The sequence below is a fragment of the Phocoena phocoena genome, chromosome 5 (genome assembly GCF_963924675.1).
Source record: "Phocoena phocoena chromosome 5, mPhoPho1.1, whole genome shotgun sequence".
In the NCBI taxonomy this organism is placed as follows: Eukaryota; Metazoa; Chordata; class Mammalia; order Artiodactyla; family Phocoenidae; genus Phocoena; species Phocoena phocoena.
Window position 1 is genome coordinate 91,657,400 of NC_089223.1, and position 17,881 is coordinate 91,675,280.

A 17,881-nucleotide genomic window follows, 5' to 3' on the forward strand; every position below is an offset into this window, starting at 1 on the left:
AGATGTTAATGAGAGGCAGCATCATTAATTATCAAAAATTATGTGACTTTTGTAGTCAAAAATGTCTAAATTTCCAACTAACACATGAGCCATGGAATCAGGAGTGCGTGGCCCTGAGACCAGTTGATGAGAAGATGTTCTGAGCCTCAGCTGTCTGAGTTGGGAATCTGTAGCTAAGAGTAAGGGATATAATGGAGAGAAGCCATGGCTCCAGTACTGGCCCTGGATGTGAGGAGTTCCTTAGCTGAGGTGTGGACTGGACCGCGGCAGGAAGAATCTCTTAGGTCTCCATTGGGCCTCACTGCAAAGCAGCTGAAATTACTTAAGGCTGCTATACTTTGAGACCTGGGCACCCAGATCCTAATATATCCCAATACCTTCCGACTTGCATTCTACAGGACCCTAGGGCACAGATGAAGATGTTAGCAGAGGTTACTTGTGGGGAAAAAGAGTTCAGTGGACAAATGCCATTTGGGGTCAATGGCTTAAACCAAGTTAAACAGAATTCTTTGTTGCAAATCCTCTCAAAACCTTTATATTCCAGTGTTTTGCTCCCAAACTACATTAAACTTAACAGAATTTACCAAATTTACATGGATACAAAAGTCTTTTTTTGTGTAGAGCATCTCTGAGAAATTATAGTGTAAATATAATTCACAAAGCAAAGTATAATATTTCAGCATTTATCCATAGCTATGGATTCCCTTGGCTGCAAAGTAGGGTGTAGCCAGAAGTTCCCTGGGCTCCAGTCCATCCAGTGTGCACCTATGAAGACTGGGTTTATGCCAGTCAAACTGGCAGCTGAGTACTTTACTCATTTCAGCACCTGATATCTCTGCTTTATTTGTAGCCCCAGGCAAAATATTTGATTTTAATGGAATCTTCAGAGTGTATTTAGCAGAGTCCTGTCTCACAGTTGCATGATACAAGGGTGGTACAGACTGCTATCAAATTAAAATTCCATTTTTATAACTAGTGCTTGATATGTACACACATTTGAAGTGTTAAAATTTTCCATGATTTTTACACTTTTCAAACTGTACTGTAAAAATGTTCATAGTGTGGTGTCTGATGACTAGAAAGTTTGAAAAAATATTATGTAGAATTAGCAGAATACTGTATACTCTGGGAAATGTAAAGACTGTTATTAGCAGCGTGAGAACCCTTCCTCTGGAAAAATCAGACATGCAGTAAAGATTTCCTTCCATTTTCCTATGTTGCTGTGTATACACATTGGTGAGCAGTGACCGTTCTTAAGACTTTGGTTTTCCTCCACAGACAACGTGGAAGATGAACTGGAGATGGCCACCGTCAGGCATCGGCCTGAGGCTCTCGAGCTCCTGGAAGCCCAGAGCAAATTTACCAAGAAGGAGCTCCAGATTCTTTACAGAGGATTTAAGAATGTAAGAACTTTCTTTTTGACTTTACCTTCACACAGTTCTCAGAGGAGCACTGAGAAAAGACAGGGAAAAAGGGAAAATGCGCAGTTCTGTGAGAGCCCCATCCTATGTACACTTCTTATAGATCTTTCCTAGATATGAAAATTGTTGATATCCATTTGGGCTTTGGTTCACTTTGGTACACCGTTGCTTGTCCAATCAAACAAGGATGAGTACAGAAGAAAGGTTTACTTTATTCAATTTCTAGTTGGGATTTTTTTTTTCCTTTTTGGTTATATCGACATCATTTCAATAAGCTCTAATTGTCTATAGGACTAATTGACTATCGATTGGAGCCTATCAAGGAACTCCACTCCTAGCATTGCAGAAAAGTCATGATAAGTTTGATAATTTCTAAAAGAGCATGTTACCCATGACTCTGAACAACAGGTATCTGTAAGTAGTCCCTCCTTTTGGTTCTCCGTGATCCAGGAGCACCTATCATGCTCCTTCCTGAGTGAATCATCATCAAGAAGAGTGACAGTCCTTGCACACCAGAGGGTGACGGTGAGAGACAAGGAGTGGGCTGGGCAATCTGTCAGGCATACACTCTTAGTGATGCCTTGGGACATGCTCAGGATTAAGCTAGATACTGCAGGGTATTCGAAAGCCAGCTTCTGTCCTCAAGGAGCTAATGGTCTAAATAGGCAGAGAACACTCGCCCTCGTGAATTTATTTGAAAGTAATTCATCCTTAAAAGTATTAAATGGTCGTATATTAAGTGGCATACACAGCCCAAGATGTGTTATGTTCTTACACATATGTAAACCATAGTTACATATGCTACAGGTGTCCCTTGAGATCCTAGTGAATTGCTTCAATTCCTCCTCAAATCCAGCCCCTAACAGCCTCCATTCCATGGTCTATAGGAATCTATAGAGTCCAAAAATTTCTGCTAATTCCATCCTCTTGAAATCTGTCCACCTCAATGCTATCTCTGTCCAACCTCATGAAGATGAAAAACTGCCTCTTCTATGGTATCCACACAAAAATTTATTTACAGAATTTGTAATGCTAGTTGCTTTTCAGAATATTTTTATAAGGTCCCAACATGCATATTTCACACAAACTTCCACCACCTCTCTGACTCCATGGGGTCTCTCTCTACCCCATTTCTGCTCTTCACTGCTCTTCCTGCCTGGGCTACCTAAATGTTTCCTTCCATTGCTCTTCTGAAGCCTGGTCCTCTTCTGACACCCAGGCATTTGTGGGGGTGGACTGGGTGGGGAGGAAGGCGATATAATGGAGATGGGTGCTTACCCCACACAGGTAGGACTCATATTACACATCAAGATGTGTAATCTATCAAGATGACACATACAAATAAACAGACCTAAAGAGAAAGGGACTTTGAAAATTAGGCTCAAGAATTCTTAGTCATGGGCTTCCCTGGTGGCTCAGTGGTTGAGAGTCCGCCTGCCGATGCAGGGGACATGGGTTCGTGCCCCGGTCTGAGATCCTTGCTGGGTAGAGTAAGCTTGGTTGTAGGTTCTTCCCTTTCATCACTTTAAATATTTCATGGCACTTCCTTCTGGCTTGTAAAGTTTCTGCTAAGAAATCAGCTGTTAAACTTACGGGAGTTCCCTTGTACGTTATTTGTTGTTTTTCCCTTGTTGCTTTCAATAATTTTTCTTTGTCTTTAATTTTTGTCAATTTGATTACTATGTGTCTTAGTATGTTTCTCCTTGGGTTTATCCTGCCTGGGATTCTGCACTTCCTGGACATGGGTGACTATTTCCTTTCCCATGTTAGGGAAGTTTTCAACTATAATATCTTCAAATATTTTCTCGGGTCCTTTCTCTCTTTCTTCTCCTTCTGGGACACGTATAATTAGAATGTTGGTGCAATTAATGTTGTCCCAGAGGCCTCTTAGGCTGTCTTCATTTCTTTTCATTCTTTTCTCTTTATTCTGTTCCACAGCAGTGAATTCCACCATTCTGTCTTCCAGGTCACTTATCCGTTCTTCTGCCTCAGTTATTCTGCTATTGATTCCTTCTAGTGTATTTTTCATTTCAGTCATTGTATTGTTCATCTCTGTTTGTTTGTTCTTTAATTCTTCTAGGTCTTTGTTAAACATTTCTTGTATCTTCTTGATCTTTGCCTCCATTTTTTTTCTGAGGTCCTGGATCATCTTCACTATCATTATTCTGAATTCTTTTTCTGGAAGGTTGCCTACTTCCACTTCATTTAGTTGTTTTTCTGGGGTTTTATCTTGTTCTTTCATCTGGTACATAGTCTTCTGCCTTTTCATTTTGTCTCTCTTTATGTGAATGTGGTTTTCATTCCACAGGCTGCAGAATTAGTTATTTTTGCTTCTGCTGTCTGCCCTCTGGTGGATGAAGTGATCTAAGAGGCTTGTGCAAGCTTCCTGATGGGTGGGACCTGTGGTGGGTAGAGCTGGGTGTTACTGTGGTGGGCAGAGCTCAGTAAAACTTGTATTTACTTGTCTGCTGATGGGTGGGGCTGGGTTCCCTCCCTGTTGGTTGTTTGGCCTGAGGCAACCCAGCACTGGAGCCTACCAGCTCTTTGGTGTGGCTAATGGCAGACTCGGCGGTGGGGGGTGGGGGTTTGGGGGGGTGGGGGGGGCTCACACCAAGGAGTACTTCCCAGAACTTCTGCTGCCAGTGTCCTTGTCCCTGCAGTGAGCCACAGCCACCCCCATCTGCAGGAGACCCTCCAACACTAGCAGGTAGGTCTGGTTCAGTCTCCTGTGGGGTCACTGCTCCTTCCCCTGTCCCAATGTGCACACTACTTTGTGTGTGCCCTCCAAGAGTGGAGTCTCTGTTTCTCCCTGCCCCGTCCTGTCGAAGTCCTGCAATCAAATCCCACTAGCCTTCAAAGTCTGATTCTCTGGGAATTCCTCCTCCCATTGCCAGTCCCCCAGGTTGGGAAGCCTGACGTGGGGCTCAGAACCTTCACTCCAGTGGGTGGACTTCTGTGGTATAAGTGTTCTCCAGTCTGTGAGTCACCCACCCAGCAGTTATGGGATTTGATTTTATTGTGATTGTGCCCCTCCTACCGTCTCATTGCAGTTTCTCCTTTGTCTTTGGATGTGGAGCATCTTTTTTGGTGAGTTCCAGTGTCTTCCTGTCGATGATTGTTCAGCAGTTAGCTGTGATTCTGTGTGCTCTTGCAAGAGGGAGTGACAAACTCCCCATATTTTGATTAAAAGAATAAACCATTCATCAACATCTTAAACCAGTCACACTTATATGAAGTGGTTGAACTCCCCTGCAAGTAAAGATTACCAGAGCTCCCCAATCTTTTTCCAGTGCTATATCTCTGACAGCATTTCTCCAACATATATTGTAAATATAAATGGGAAATTGGAGGAAAGGAAGATAGTGAGAGAAGATTTCTCTGCCCCTCACCCTGTCTTACCCACCGACTCATCCCCACATTTTTATTTCTCTTACCACATACTAAACTGAATCTTCAAAAGTAGGCAACTGATAGAAATGGAGAATATAGTACAGTGTATCTCAATCTTTACTGTCCCTCAGAATAACCTGAAGGATTTGTTAAAACAGAATGCTGGGCCCCAGACTGAAACATTATGATTTAGTGTCTGAGATTGGGATGGAGAATTTGCCTTTCTCATATGTTCCCAAGTGCTGCTGACGCTCCTTGTCTGCTGACCACACTAGTACAATGCAAACATCATGAACACTGGTGTCACTCAGACTCAGGTCCATATCTTATTTGTTTAGGGAGATTCCTCTGAATCAGTGGCTTGTGTGTCCTTGTCTCTACAAATTGGGATAATGATATCTACATTACATGGGTTTTGCCTTTGTTTTGCTGGGATGTTTTTAGTAAATTCTGATAATAAACATTAAGTTCAACAAAAAGGAATTATTATAGCGTGGCCCCAAATAGTCAACGTCAGTTTTATGTTCCATCAGAGTGGGGCAGTCATGGTTGACCTACATACCTCCTCAGCAGTGTTTTAGGTTTTGAGCTACATAATTATGTATTTAAAAGGTTGCAGAAAGATGCAAGTTATTAGGTACACATCAGCAGTCTTCATGTTGCAATCATTTAGGGAGCTTTAAAAACTACAGATAGCTGGGTATCATGCTTGGTGATTCTGATGTAATTGCTCCCAGAAGCAGCGTGAGTGTCAGGATTTATACCACTTTCCAGGTAATGAAAATGTGTAGCCAAGATTGAGAACCAACATTGAGAATGGTTCTCAATGTATAAGATCATAGCCATAAAGGTGCTTCTATCACAAACAGAATTGACCTACTTGTGATGAGCCCTCTAATGTCAAATATCAGTGGTTAAACTGGCTACATTGGAGCCTTATGAAACCCTTGGTGGGTGGGGTGGGATGTGTGTGCAGATGATGACTCTGATGACTCTGATTTAGTTAAATATGGGGTGATGTTTAATAATCTTTTTTTAAAAACTTCTTAGTTTAAAAAAAAATCCCATTTTAATAAACTGCTAATAGAAGGTCACATTTGAAAAAGACTGACCTAGAAGGTCATACAAGTATCTGTATACATGACTCATAAACTTGCTTTGCTGTTCTCTTTCAGAATCAAGCATAACTTCCCTCAACACTAGGTGATAATGAATGGTCCGTTGGGCATTAAGTTTTCATAAGGCTATGTCTCTTTGACATTTCCTCTCATTAATAAATAATTTACAGCATATTCTTCCCAATTTTTAAGGCACAGGATGAAATATAGTTGCAGCTAGGTAGACCTAATATGTTTTGGACCTCTGACTGCTTCCTGTCCCAAATCTTTCTCTGCTTCCTTTTCTTTCACTATTTTGAATTGTAATAGGTCAAAATATCCTTTACATTCAAATACATCTTTAAAGTATCACTTTAATAATTGTTAATGTCATTCTTCCCTAAAAATTTTAAGTGTTAATATTCTTTTTACCTCAAAATGCAAGATGTTTGTATTAGTTTTCTATTGTGTGTAACAAATTACTACATATTTAGTGACTTAAAGAAATGCACATTCATTATCTCACAGTCTTGAAGGTTAAGAGTCCAGAAATGACTTACCTGGTTCCTCTGCTTGGGGTCTCATAAGGTTACCATCCAGGTGTTGGTAAGGCTGCATTTCTCTTTGGGTTTAGGAGTCCTCTTCTAAGCTCATGGGGTTGTTGGCAGAGTTCATTTCCTTGTGGTTGTATTTCTGAGGTCCCCACTCTTGTGTTAGCTGTCAACCTGGGGCCACTCACCTCCTAGAGGCCTCCTGTAGTCCTTTGCCAATGGCGCTCTCACAGACTCTTTCATAGCACGGAAGCTCACTTCTACAAAGCCAGCAAGAGAGATTCTCTCTACTCAGCTAAAGCAGAGCCATATAATGTTACATAATCGTGGAACTTACATCTCCTCCCATCACTCTTGTACATCCCAGCACTCAAGGCAGGGGATTAACAGGGGTGTGATTTATGGGGAGTCACATTTCCATGATATCCATCACAGTGGTCTTTGTGAGGAGGCAGCAACCCTTATGGAGTAGAGCTGCTAAATTTGGTCTGAAGTCACATTTCAAGCACAGTTAATACCCCCCCTCAGTTTTTTGCCTGCAATCCAGACTTCTCCTGAGGGATTTTACCAAAAGTGACACCAACCTTCCCCCCTGGTTTCTACAAGAGATTTGATGTTATGGCCAAAGGAACCAGTAAAAGAGGAAAGTTCTTTGATGGGGCTATTCCATCCCACTTGAAGGGTTTGAGAACGTCTGCACTTTAAAAATAGACGAAGGGAACTGACGATGAATTTACAGGGATCTACATTTTTGACAAAGGACATGTACGTAAAAAGCTCTAAATCCCACTTACGTGAAGGTGAGAGGGGGGAGTTAGGCACATGCATGGGAAACAGTGGGATAGGTGGTTAGGATAGAGAAATAAGCTGCTCATTGTATGAGGCAATTTCTCTTTTGTCATGAGCCCTCAGTTATTCTTTTTTCTTTTTAACATCTTTCCTGGAGTATAAATGCTTTACAATGGTGTGTTAGTTTATGCTTCATAATAAAGTGAATCAGCTATACATATACATATATCCCCATACACCCTCTCTCTTGCATCTCCCTCCCACCCTCCCTATCCCACCCTTCTAGGTGGACACAAAGCACCGAGCTGATCTCCCTGTGCTATGAAGCTACTTCCCACTAGCCATCTATTTTACATTTGGTACAGTATATATAAGTCCATGCCACTTTCTCACTTCATCCCAGCTTACCCTTCCCCCTCCCCATGTCCTCAAGTCCATTCTCTACATCTGAGTCTTTATTCCTGTCCTGCCCCTAGGTTCTTCAGAACCATTTATTTTTTAGATTCCATATATATGGGTTAGCTTACAGTATTTGTTTTTCTCTTTCTGACTTACTTCACTCTGTATGACAGACTCTAGGTCCATCCACCTCAATAACTACAAATAACTCAATTTTGTTTCTTTTTATGGCTGAATAATATTCCATTGTATATATGTGCCACATCTTCTTTATCCATTCATCTGTTGATGGACACTTAGGCTGCTTCCATGTCCTGGCTATTGTAAATAGTGCTGCAATGAACATTGTGGTACATGACTCTTTTTGAATTATGGTTTTCTCACGGTATATGCCCAGTAGTGGGGTTGCTAGGTCATATGGTAGTTCTATTTTTAGCTTTTTAAGGAACCTCCATACTGTTCTCCATAGTGGCTGTATCAATTTACATTTCCACCAACAGTGCAAGAGGGTTCCCTTTCCTCCACACCCTCTCCAGCATTCATTGTTTGTAGATTTTTTGATGATGGCCATTCTGACCATTGTGAGGTGATACCTCATTGTAGTTTTGATTTTCATTTCTCTAATGATTAGTGATGTTGAGCATCTTCTGCCCATTTTTCGATTGGGTTGTTTGTTTTTTTGATATTGAGCTGAATGAGCGCTTGTATATTTTGGAGATTAATCCTTTGTCAGTTGCTTCATTTGCAAATATTTTCTCCCATTCTGAGGGTTGTCTTTTCATCTTGTTTATGGTTTCCTTTGCTATTTAAAAGCTTTTAAGTTTCATTACGTCCCATTTGTTTATTTTTGGTTTTATTTTCATTTCTCTAGGAGGTGGGTCAAAAAGGATCTTGCTGTGATTTATGTCATAGAGTACCCTGCCTGTTTTCCTCTAAGAGTTTTATAGTGTCTGGCCTTACATTTAGGTTTTTAATCCATTTTGAGTTTATTTTTGTGTATGGTGTTAAGAAGTGTTCTAATTTCATTCTTTTACATGTAGCTGTCCAGTTTTTCCAGCACCACTTATTGAAAAGGCTGTCTCTTCTTCATTGGATATTCTTGCCTCCTTTATCAAAAATAAGGTGACCATGTGTGTGGGTTTATCTCTGGGCTTTCTATCCTGTCCCATTGATCTATATTTCTGTTTTTGTGCCAGTACCATACTATCTTTATTACTGTAGCTTTGTAGTATAGTCTGAAGTCAGAGAGACTGATTCCTCTAGCTCCATTTTTCTTTCTCAAGATTGCTTTGGCTATTCGGGGTCTTTTGTGTTTCCATACAAATTGTGAAATCTTTTGTTCTAGTTCTGTGAAAAAGGCCAGTGGGGGCTTCCCTGGTGGCACAGTGGTTGGGAGTCCACCTGCCGATGCAGGGGACACAGGTTCGTGCCCCGGTCCGGGAGGATCCCACATGCCACGGAGCAGCTGGGCCCATGAGCCATGGCCACTGAGCCTGTGTGTTCAGAGCCTGTGCTTCGCAATGGGAGAGGCCACAACAGTGAGAGGCCCACGTACCACAAAAAAAAAAAAAAAAAAAAAAAAAAAGGCCAGTGGTAGTTTGATAAGGATTGCATTGAATCTGTAGATTGCTTTGGGTAGTATAGTCATTGTCACAATGTTAATTCTTCCAATCCAAGAACATGGTATGTCTCTCCATCTGTTTGTATCATCTTTAATTTCTTTCATCAGTGTCTTATAGTTTTCTGCATACAGGTCTTTTGTCTCCTTATGTAGGTTTATTCCTAGGTATTTTATTCTTTTTCTTGCAATGGCAAATGGGAGTGTTTCCTTAATTTCTCTTTCAGATTATTGATCATGAGTGTATAGGAATGCAAGAGATTTCTGTGCATTAATGTTGTATTCTGCTACTTTACCAAATTCATTGATTAGCTCTAGTAGTTTTCTGGTAGCATCTTTAGGATTCTCTATGTATACTATCATGTCTTCTGCAAACAGTGACAGTTTTACCTCTTCTTTTCTCATTTGGATTCCTTTTATTTCTTTTTCTTCTCTGATTGCTGTGGCTAAAGCTTCCAAAACTATGTTGAATAATATTGGTGAGAATGGGCAACCTTGTCTTGTTCCTGATCTTAGTGGAAATGTTTTCAGTTTTTCACATTCAGAACAATGTTGGCTGTGGGTTTGTCATATATGGCCTTTATTATGTTGAGGTAAGTTCCTTCTATGCCTACTTTCTGAAGTTTTTGTCATAAATGGGTGTTGAATTTTGTCAAAAGCTTTTTCTGCGTCTATTGAGATTATCATATGGTTTCTCTCCTTCAATTTGTTAATATGGTTTATCACTTTAAGTGATTTTCATATATTGAAGAATCCTTGCATTCCAGTGATAAACCCCACTTGATCATGGTGTATGATCCTTTTAATGTGCTGTTGTAATCTATTTGCTGTATTTTGTATTTTGTTGAGAATTTTTGCATCTATGTTCATCAGTGATATTGGCCTGTCGTTTTCTTTCTTTGTGACATCTTTGTCTGGTTTTGGTATCAAGGTGATGGTGACCTCACAGAATGAGTTTGAGAGTGTTTCTCCCTCTGTTATATTTTGGAAGAGTTTCAGAAGGATAGGTGTTAAATCTCTTCTAAATGTTTGATAGAATTCTCCTGTGAAGCCATCTGGTCCTGGACTTTGTTGGAAGATTTTTAATCAGAGTCTCAATTTCAGTGCTTGTGATTGGTCAGTTTATATTTTCTGTTTCTTCCTAGTTCAGTCTCGTAAAGTTGTGCTTTTCTAAGAATTTTTCCATTTCTTTCAGGTTGTCCATTTTATTGGCATATAGTTACTTGTAGTAATCTCTCATGATCCTTTGGATTTCTGCAGTGTCAGTTGTTATGTCTCCTTTTTCATTTCTAATTCTATTGATTTGAGTCTCTCCCTGTTTTTCTTGATGAGTCTGACTAGTGGTTTATCAATTTTGTTTATCTTCTCAAAGAACCATCTTTCGGTTTTATTGATCTTTGCTATCATTTCCTTCATTTCTTTTTCATTTATTACTGATATGATCTTTATGATTTCTTTCCTTCTGCTAACTTTGAGGGGTTTTCTGGTTCTTCTTTCTCTAATTGCTTTAGTTATAAGGTTAGGTTATTTATTTGAAATTTTTCTTGTTTCTTGAGGTAGGATTCTATTGCTGTAAACTTCCCTCTTAGAACCACTTTTGCTGCATCCCATAGTTTTTGCATCATCCTGTTTTAATTGTCATTTGTTTCTAGGTATTTTTTTATTTCCTCTTTGATTTCTTCAGTGCTCTTGGTTATTTAGTAGTGTATTGTTTAGCCTCCATGTGTTTGTATTTTTTACAGATTTTTTCCTCTAATTGATATCTAGTCTTATAGCACTGTGATTGGAAAAGATACTTGATATGATTTCAATTTTCTTAAATTTACCAAGGCTTGATTTGTGACCCAGGATATGATCTTTCCTGGAGAATGTTCCATGAGCACTTGAGAAGAAAATGTATTCCATTCTTTGTGGATGGAATATCCTATAAATATCGATTAAGTTCATCTTGTTTATTGTAATATTTCAAGCTTGTGTTTCCTTATTTATTTTCATTTTGGATGATCTGTCCCTTGGTGAAAGTAGTGTGTTAAAGTCCCCTACTATGATTGTATTACTGTAGATTTCCCCTTTTATGGCTGTTAGCATTTGCCTTAAGTATTGAGGTGCTCCTATGTTGGGTGCCTAAATATTTACAATTGCTATATCTTCTCCTTGGATTGATCCCTTGAGCATTATGTAGTGTTCTTCTTTGTCTCTTGTAATAGTCTTTCTTTTAAAGTCTATTTTGTCTGATATGAGAATTGCTCCTCCAACTTTCTTTCGATTTCCATTTGCATGGAATATCTTTTTCCATCCCCTCAGTTTCAGTCTGTATGTGTCCCTAGGTTTGAAATGGATCTCTTGTAGACAGCATACACGCGGGTCTTGTTTTTGTATCCATTGAGCCAGTCTATGTCTTTTGGTTGGAGCATTTAATCCATTTACATTTAAGGTAGTTATTGATATGTGTGTTCCTCTTCCCTTTTTCTTAATTGTTTTGGGTTTGTTATTGTAGGTCTTTTCCTTCTCTTGTGTTTCCTGCCTAGAGAAGTTCCTTTAGGGTTTGTTGCAAAGCTGGTTTTGTGGTGCTGAATTCTCTTACCTTTTGCTTGTCTGTAAAGGTTTTAATTTCTCCGTCAAATCTGAATGAGGTCCTTGCTGGGTCGAGTAATCTTGGTTGTAGGTTTTTCTCTTTCATCACTTTAAATAGGTCCTGCCACTCCCTTCTGACTTGGAGAATTTCTGCTGAAAGACCACCTGTTAACTTTATGGGGATTCCCTTGTATGTTATTTGTTGTTTTCCCTTGCTGCTTTTAATATTTTTTCTTTGTACTTGATTTTTGATACTTTGATTAATATGTGCCTTTGCATGTTTCTCCTTGGATTTATCCTATATGGGACTCTCTGTGCTTCATGGACTTGATTATTTCTTTTCCCATATTAGGGAAATTTTCAAGTATAATCTGTTCAAATATTTTCTCAGTCCCTTTTTTTTCTCTTCTTCTTCTGGAACCCCTATAATTCAAATGTTCGTGCATTTAATATTGTCCCAGAGGACTCTGAGACTGTCCTCAATTCTTTTCATTCTTTTTTCTTTGTTTTGCTCTGAAGTAGTTATTTCCACTATTTTATCTTCCAGTTCACTTATTCATTCTCCTGCCTCAGTTAGTCTGCCATTGATTCCTTCTAGAGAATTTTAAATTTTATTTATTGTGTAGTTCTTCATTGTTTGTTTGCTCTTTAGTTCTTCTAGGTCCTTGTTAAACATTTCTTGTATTTTCTCCATTCTATTTCCAAGATTTTGGATCATCTTTACTATCATTAGTCTGAATTCTTTTTCAGGAAGACTGCCTATTTCCTCTTCATTAGGTCTTGTGGGTTTTTACCTTGCTCCTTCATCTGCTGCGTATTTCTCTGTCTTCTCATTTTGCTTAACTTACTGTGTTTGGGGTCTCCTTTTTGCAGGCTGCAGGTTCGTAGTTCCCGTTGTTTTTGGTGTCTGCCCCCAGTGGGTAAGGTTGGTTCAGTGGGTTGTGTAGGCTTCCTGGTGGAGGGGACTGGTGCCTGTGTTCTGGTGGGTGAGGCTGGATCTTGTCTTTCTGGTGGGCAGGAATACATCCAGTGGTGTATTTTGGGGATATCTCTGAACTTATGATTTTAGGCAGCCTCTCTGCTAGTGGGTAGGGTTGTGTTCCTGTCTTGCTAGTTGTTTGGCATAGGATGTCCAGCACTGTAGCTTGCTGGTCATTGAGTGGAGATTGGTCTTAGCATTGAGATGGAGATCTCTGAGACAGCTTTCGTTGTTTGATATTATGTGGGGCCTGGATGTCTCTGGTGGATCAATATCCAGAACATGGGTCTCCCACCTCAGAGGCTCAGGCCTGACACCCAGCTGGAGCACCAAGACTCTGTCAGCCACCCAGCTCAGAAGAAAAGGGAGAAAAAAGAAAGAAAAGAAAAGAAAAGGAGAGAAGAGAAGAGAAAAGAAAAGAAAAAGTTATTAAAATAAAAAAATTATTAAAAATGGAAAAGTAATTTAAAAAAACAGAAAGACAGAGCAACCAAACCAAAAAACAAATCCAGTTATGATAACAAGTGGTAAAAACTATACTAAAAAAAAAAAAAAAATTGACAGAATCCTAAGACAAATGGTAAAAACAAAGCTATACAGACAAAATCATACAAAGAAGCATACACATACTCACAAAAGGAGAAAAAGGAAAAACATATATATATATATATATTTATAAAAAGAAAGGAAGAGAGCCACCAAATCAATAAAGAAATCTGCCAATAATAATAAGCTCTAAATACTAAACTAAGATAAATATAAAACCAGAAACAAATTAGATGCAGAAAGCACACCCGATGTCTTCAATTGATCCCTAAGTCCACCACCTCAATTTTGGGATGATTTGTTGTCTATTCAGGTATTCCAGAGGTACAGCGTACATCAGGTTGATTGTGGAGATTTAATCTGCTGCTCCTCAGGCTACTGGTAGAGATTTCCCTTTCTCTTCTTTGTCCGCACAGCTCCTGGGGTTCAGCTTTGGATTTAACCCCGCCTCTGCTTTTAGGTCGCCTGAGGGCATCTGTTTCCCACCCAGACAGGACAGGGTTAAATAGGAGCTGATTACGGCTCTGGCTCACTCAGGCGGGGGGTGGGGAGGGTGGGAGGGAGGGGCACGGTAGGTATACGGGGTGAGCCTGTGGCAGCAAAGGCCAACATGACATTGCAACAGCCTGAGGCGCGCCGTGTGTTCTCCCAGGGAAGTTGTTCCTGGATCACGGGACCCTGGCAGTGGCGGGCTGCACAGGCTCCCGGGAGGGGAGGTGTGGATAGTGACCCGTACTTGCACACAGGCTTCATGATGGCTGCAGCAGCAGCCTTAGCGTCTCATGACTATCTCTGGTGTCCACGCTGATAGCCACAGCTCGCACCCATCTCTGGAGCTCATTTAGGCGGTGCTCTGAATCCCCTCTCCTCTCGCACCCCAAAACAATGGTCTCTTACCTCTTAGGCAGTTCCAGACTTTGTCCTGGACTCCCTCCTGGCTAGCTGTGGTGCACTAGCCCCCTTCAGGCTGTGTTCACACCGCCAACCCCAGTCCTCTCCCTGCGATCCGACTGAAGCCCGAGCCTTAGCTCCCAGCCCCGCCCGCCCCGGCGGGTGATCAGACAAGCCTCTCGGGCCGGTGAGTGCTGGTTGGCACCAATCTTCTGTGCAGGAGCCTCTCCACTTTGCCCTCCACACCCCTGTTGCTGTGCTCTCCTCCACGGCTCCGAAGCTTCCCCCTCTGCCACCTGCAGTCTCCACCCGCGAAGGGGCTTCCTAGTGTGTGGAAACCTTTCCTCCTCCACAGCTCCCTCCCGCTGATGCAGGTCCCATTCCTATCCTTTTGTCTCTGTTTTTTCTTTTATCTTTTGCCCTACCCAGGTATGTGGGGAGTTTCTTGCCTTTTGGGAAGTCTGAGGTCTTCTGCCAGCGTTCAGTAGGTGTTCTGTAGGAGTTGTTCCACATGTAGATGCATTTTTGATGTATTTGTGGGGAGGAAGATGATCTCCACATCTTACTCCTCTGCCATCTTGAAGCTACCCCCTCGGAGTTATTCTTGAGGCTTTTGTAGACTGACTGTATGACCTTCAGTAAATCACTTCATCCCTGGCAGCTTCTGTTTCCCTGTCAGCAAATTAGGGATTAAGATCTTCCTTTCCACTCATGAAGGGAAGTGGGTAATAAATGGTTTTGTTCTGCTCTTGAAAGAGTCAGGTAAGTCTTCCTTAAGTACAAAGTATTACTTATGTATTCTAGAATCTAGGTAGAAGAACAGAGTTAAAGTGTTCCTATGCCCTAGCAGAGTTTTCTATCAGACTTCCAAGAAGCAGGGCTTTCTGAGGAGAAGGTTGTCTACAGGTCTCAGCAGATAAACATGGCAGCCCTTCTGAATCCCAGGGGCTGGCATGGTGCACATGTTATCCTGGGCTTGAAACTTTCAATTGCCATTTCTTACACTGAGCAAGTAGTTTAGCTTCTCAGGATATCAAATTATCAGGATTTTAATACTGATGTAGATGAGAAGAGGATGAGAAATGTTTTGCATAATCCCTTTCATTTAGAGTGTGAAAAATAGACATTAGAGCCCTTCATTTTTTTCCTCTCATTCTTCTAAGTACAAAAGTAACTAAATTCATAAGGAAGGTCATGATGTCATCTTGAAGTATATGGCCTTAAGCATGAGTTTACGTTACATATATTCTGTGGCAATTGGATGCTTCTTGGTTTATTTGTTTCTTTTTTATCTTAACCTAATTAAGTGCCATGCAAAACATTTGAAGTCATACTAGGGGTGTAAATTGAGATATGTAAGTGTCCTATATACAGTCAACTCCCCACTCCACCTTGCTGGAGGTAACTACTCTTAATATTCTTCTTTATTCTCCTAGATACTTTTTTTTTTTTTTTTTTTTTGCGCGGTATGCAGGCCTCTCACTGTTGTGGCCTCTCCCGTTGTGGAGCACAGGCTCCGGACGCGCAGGCTCAGCGGCCATGGCTCACGGGGCCCAGCCGCTCTGCGGCATGTGGGATCTTCCCGGACCAGGGCACGAACCCGTGTCCCCTGCATCGGCAGGCGGACTCTCGGCCATTGCGCCACCACGGAAGCCCTACTGAATTTTTCTAGAGAATCCTACAGATTTCTTAAGTTAGTTCAATTCATCCTCCTGAGGCAGATTTTTTTAGTCTGGGAGTAATGTGTCTACTGACCTCAAACTCACATATCCCTTGAGGGATCAGGATTTGTTAAAAATAATAATAATGTCTCTGTCTTCTGAATACTTCAAGCCTTGCTACTTCCCTTAGCATTATATCAGAAATACATACATAGCAAGTTCAAAAGCTGCTTCCTCTAAGGATTTGTGAATACAATTTGTTGTATGGGGAACCAAGTCTTCACAGCACAGAACCCAACACAGGGTGGTGGTAAGATGCTGTGTGAATCAACTTTAACAGCATTACTCCTTCATATTCTTTTTGGAAGCACTAACTGGTTCACACAAACACATCACTGGGAGCCCAATAAATAATGTTTCAGATTCAGTACATGCTCCCTAAAGAGCCTTCTGTGCAACTTTAGATATTTTGTGGCTAAAACTAACAATAAATCCGGGGCAACATTCATCACTGCAAGCTCCTGGCGGTGAACCTACCCCATAAAGTCAGATCCTTTTCCATTTTTTACAATTCCACTTCAACGTGTTCATTAATATAAGCCTAACTGACAGTTATTCCAGTGACCCTGGCAGGTGTTCAAATCCTCATTAAAATAAAATAAGTTGCCAAAACTTTGTCTTTTCAATGCTACATTTGAGTTGAGTGTGTTAGGCTATAAATCCTCTTAAATCTGTGTTGAATAATTTAACTTCAGGGAAATACAAAGAAATGTGTCAAAAGAAAATGTGATAGAATCAGTAATTTCCTTATCTATGCACATTCTAATGAATTATGCTTAATTTATGACATTCTAACTCCCATAGAATTTTAGGAGATTGAGTCAAAACTTTACATCTCAAGCTCCTCCTGGTTGTGAATACTTTCCACAAACATATGGAACACCAATCCTTTACTGAATACTCACTATATGCCAAGTACTTTGATAATATTGGATATATATTTATGAATAAAAGAGAATTGTCCTCAACTCATAGACACTAGAGTTTGGTGTAGAAAGTGTATAATTAATAAGAAAGGGTAAAATAATTAAGTGCAAACTGTGTTATATTTAATGATGGAAAAGGACAGAATTCTGTGAGTGAGATTCATGTGGACACATGGGACCTAGAAGGTGTGATGGTTAATTTTTACTTGTTGACTGAGTTAGGCCTTGGTTCCTGGTTGTTTAGTCAAACATCAGTCTAGATGTTGCTGTGAAGCTATTTTTGTAGGTGTGATTAACCTTGTAGGTGTAAGTAAATGAGATGACCCTCGATAATCTGGTTAGCATCACCCAATCGATTGAAGGCCTTAAGAACAAAATCTGAGGTTTCCCAGAGAAGAAGGAATTCTGCCTGAAGACTGTAACAGAGAGTTCCCAGCCTACCAGCCTGCCCTACAGATTTCAGACTTGCCAGTCCCACAATCCCATGAACTAATTCCTTAAAATCCTCTCTCTCTCTCTCACACACGTGAACACAGTTCTGTTCCTCTGAATGGCTCTAACTCAGTGGTCCCCAACCTTTTTGGCACCAGGGACCGCTTTCATGGAAGACAATTTTTCCACAGACCAGGGGTGGGAGGGAGGGATGGTTCAGGTGGTAATGGGAGCGATGGGGAGTGATGGGGAGGGATAGGGATCGATGGGGAGGGATGGGGAGAGGCAGAGGAAGCTTAGCTCGCTCACCCACTGCTCACCTCCTGCTCTGCAGCCCGGTTCCTAACAGGCCGCTGACCAGTACTGGTCCGCAGCCCCGGGGTTGGGGACCCCTACTCTAACTGATACAGAAAGCCTTTCTTAAGTCCAGGTGTTTTTTGTCATACCTAAAGAGAGAACCACTCATGAAACCAGCAAGGATAAAGTGATCCCCAGTTGAAGAAACAGCAAGTATGAACGTCCTAAGACAAGAAAGGGGAGATTAACA

At 40.9% G+C, this 17,881-nt stretch overlaps 1 protein-coding gene across 3 annotated transcripts in view; it reads left to right on the top strand.

Annotated features, from left to right (window-relative positions):
- Window positions 1-17,881, top strand: part of KCNIP4 (potassium voltage-gated channel interacting protein 4) — a 1,210,338-nt gene that overhangs the window by 1,101,705 nt on the left and 90,752 nt on the right. For 2 of the 3 annotated variants that reach the window (XM_065878086.1, XM_065878087.1), the window contains one exon: window positions 1,279-1,403. In XM_065878086.1, the coding sequence (XP_065734158.1) occupies window positions 1,279-1,403 (125 nt within the window). Of the gene's footprint in view, window positions 1-1,278; window positions 1,404-17,881 lie in introns of those variants that run through there. The other variant, XM_065878088.1, reaches the window with a different exon arrangement.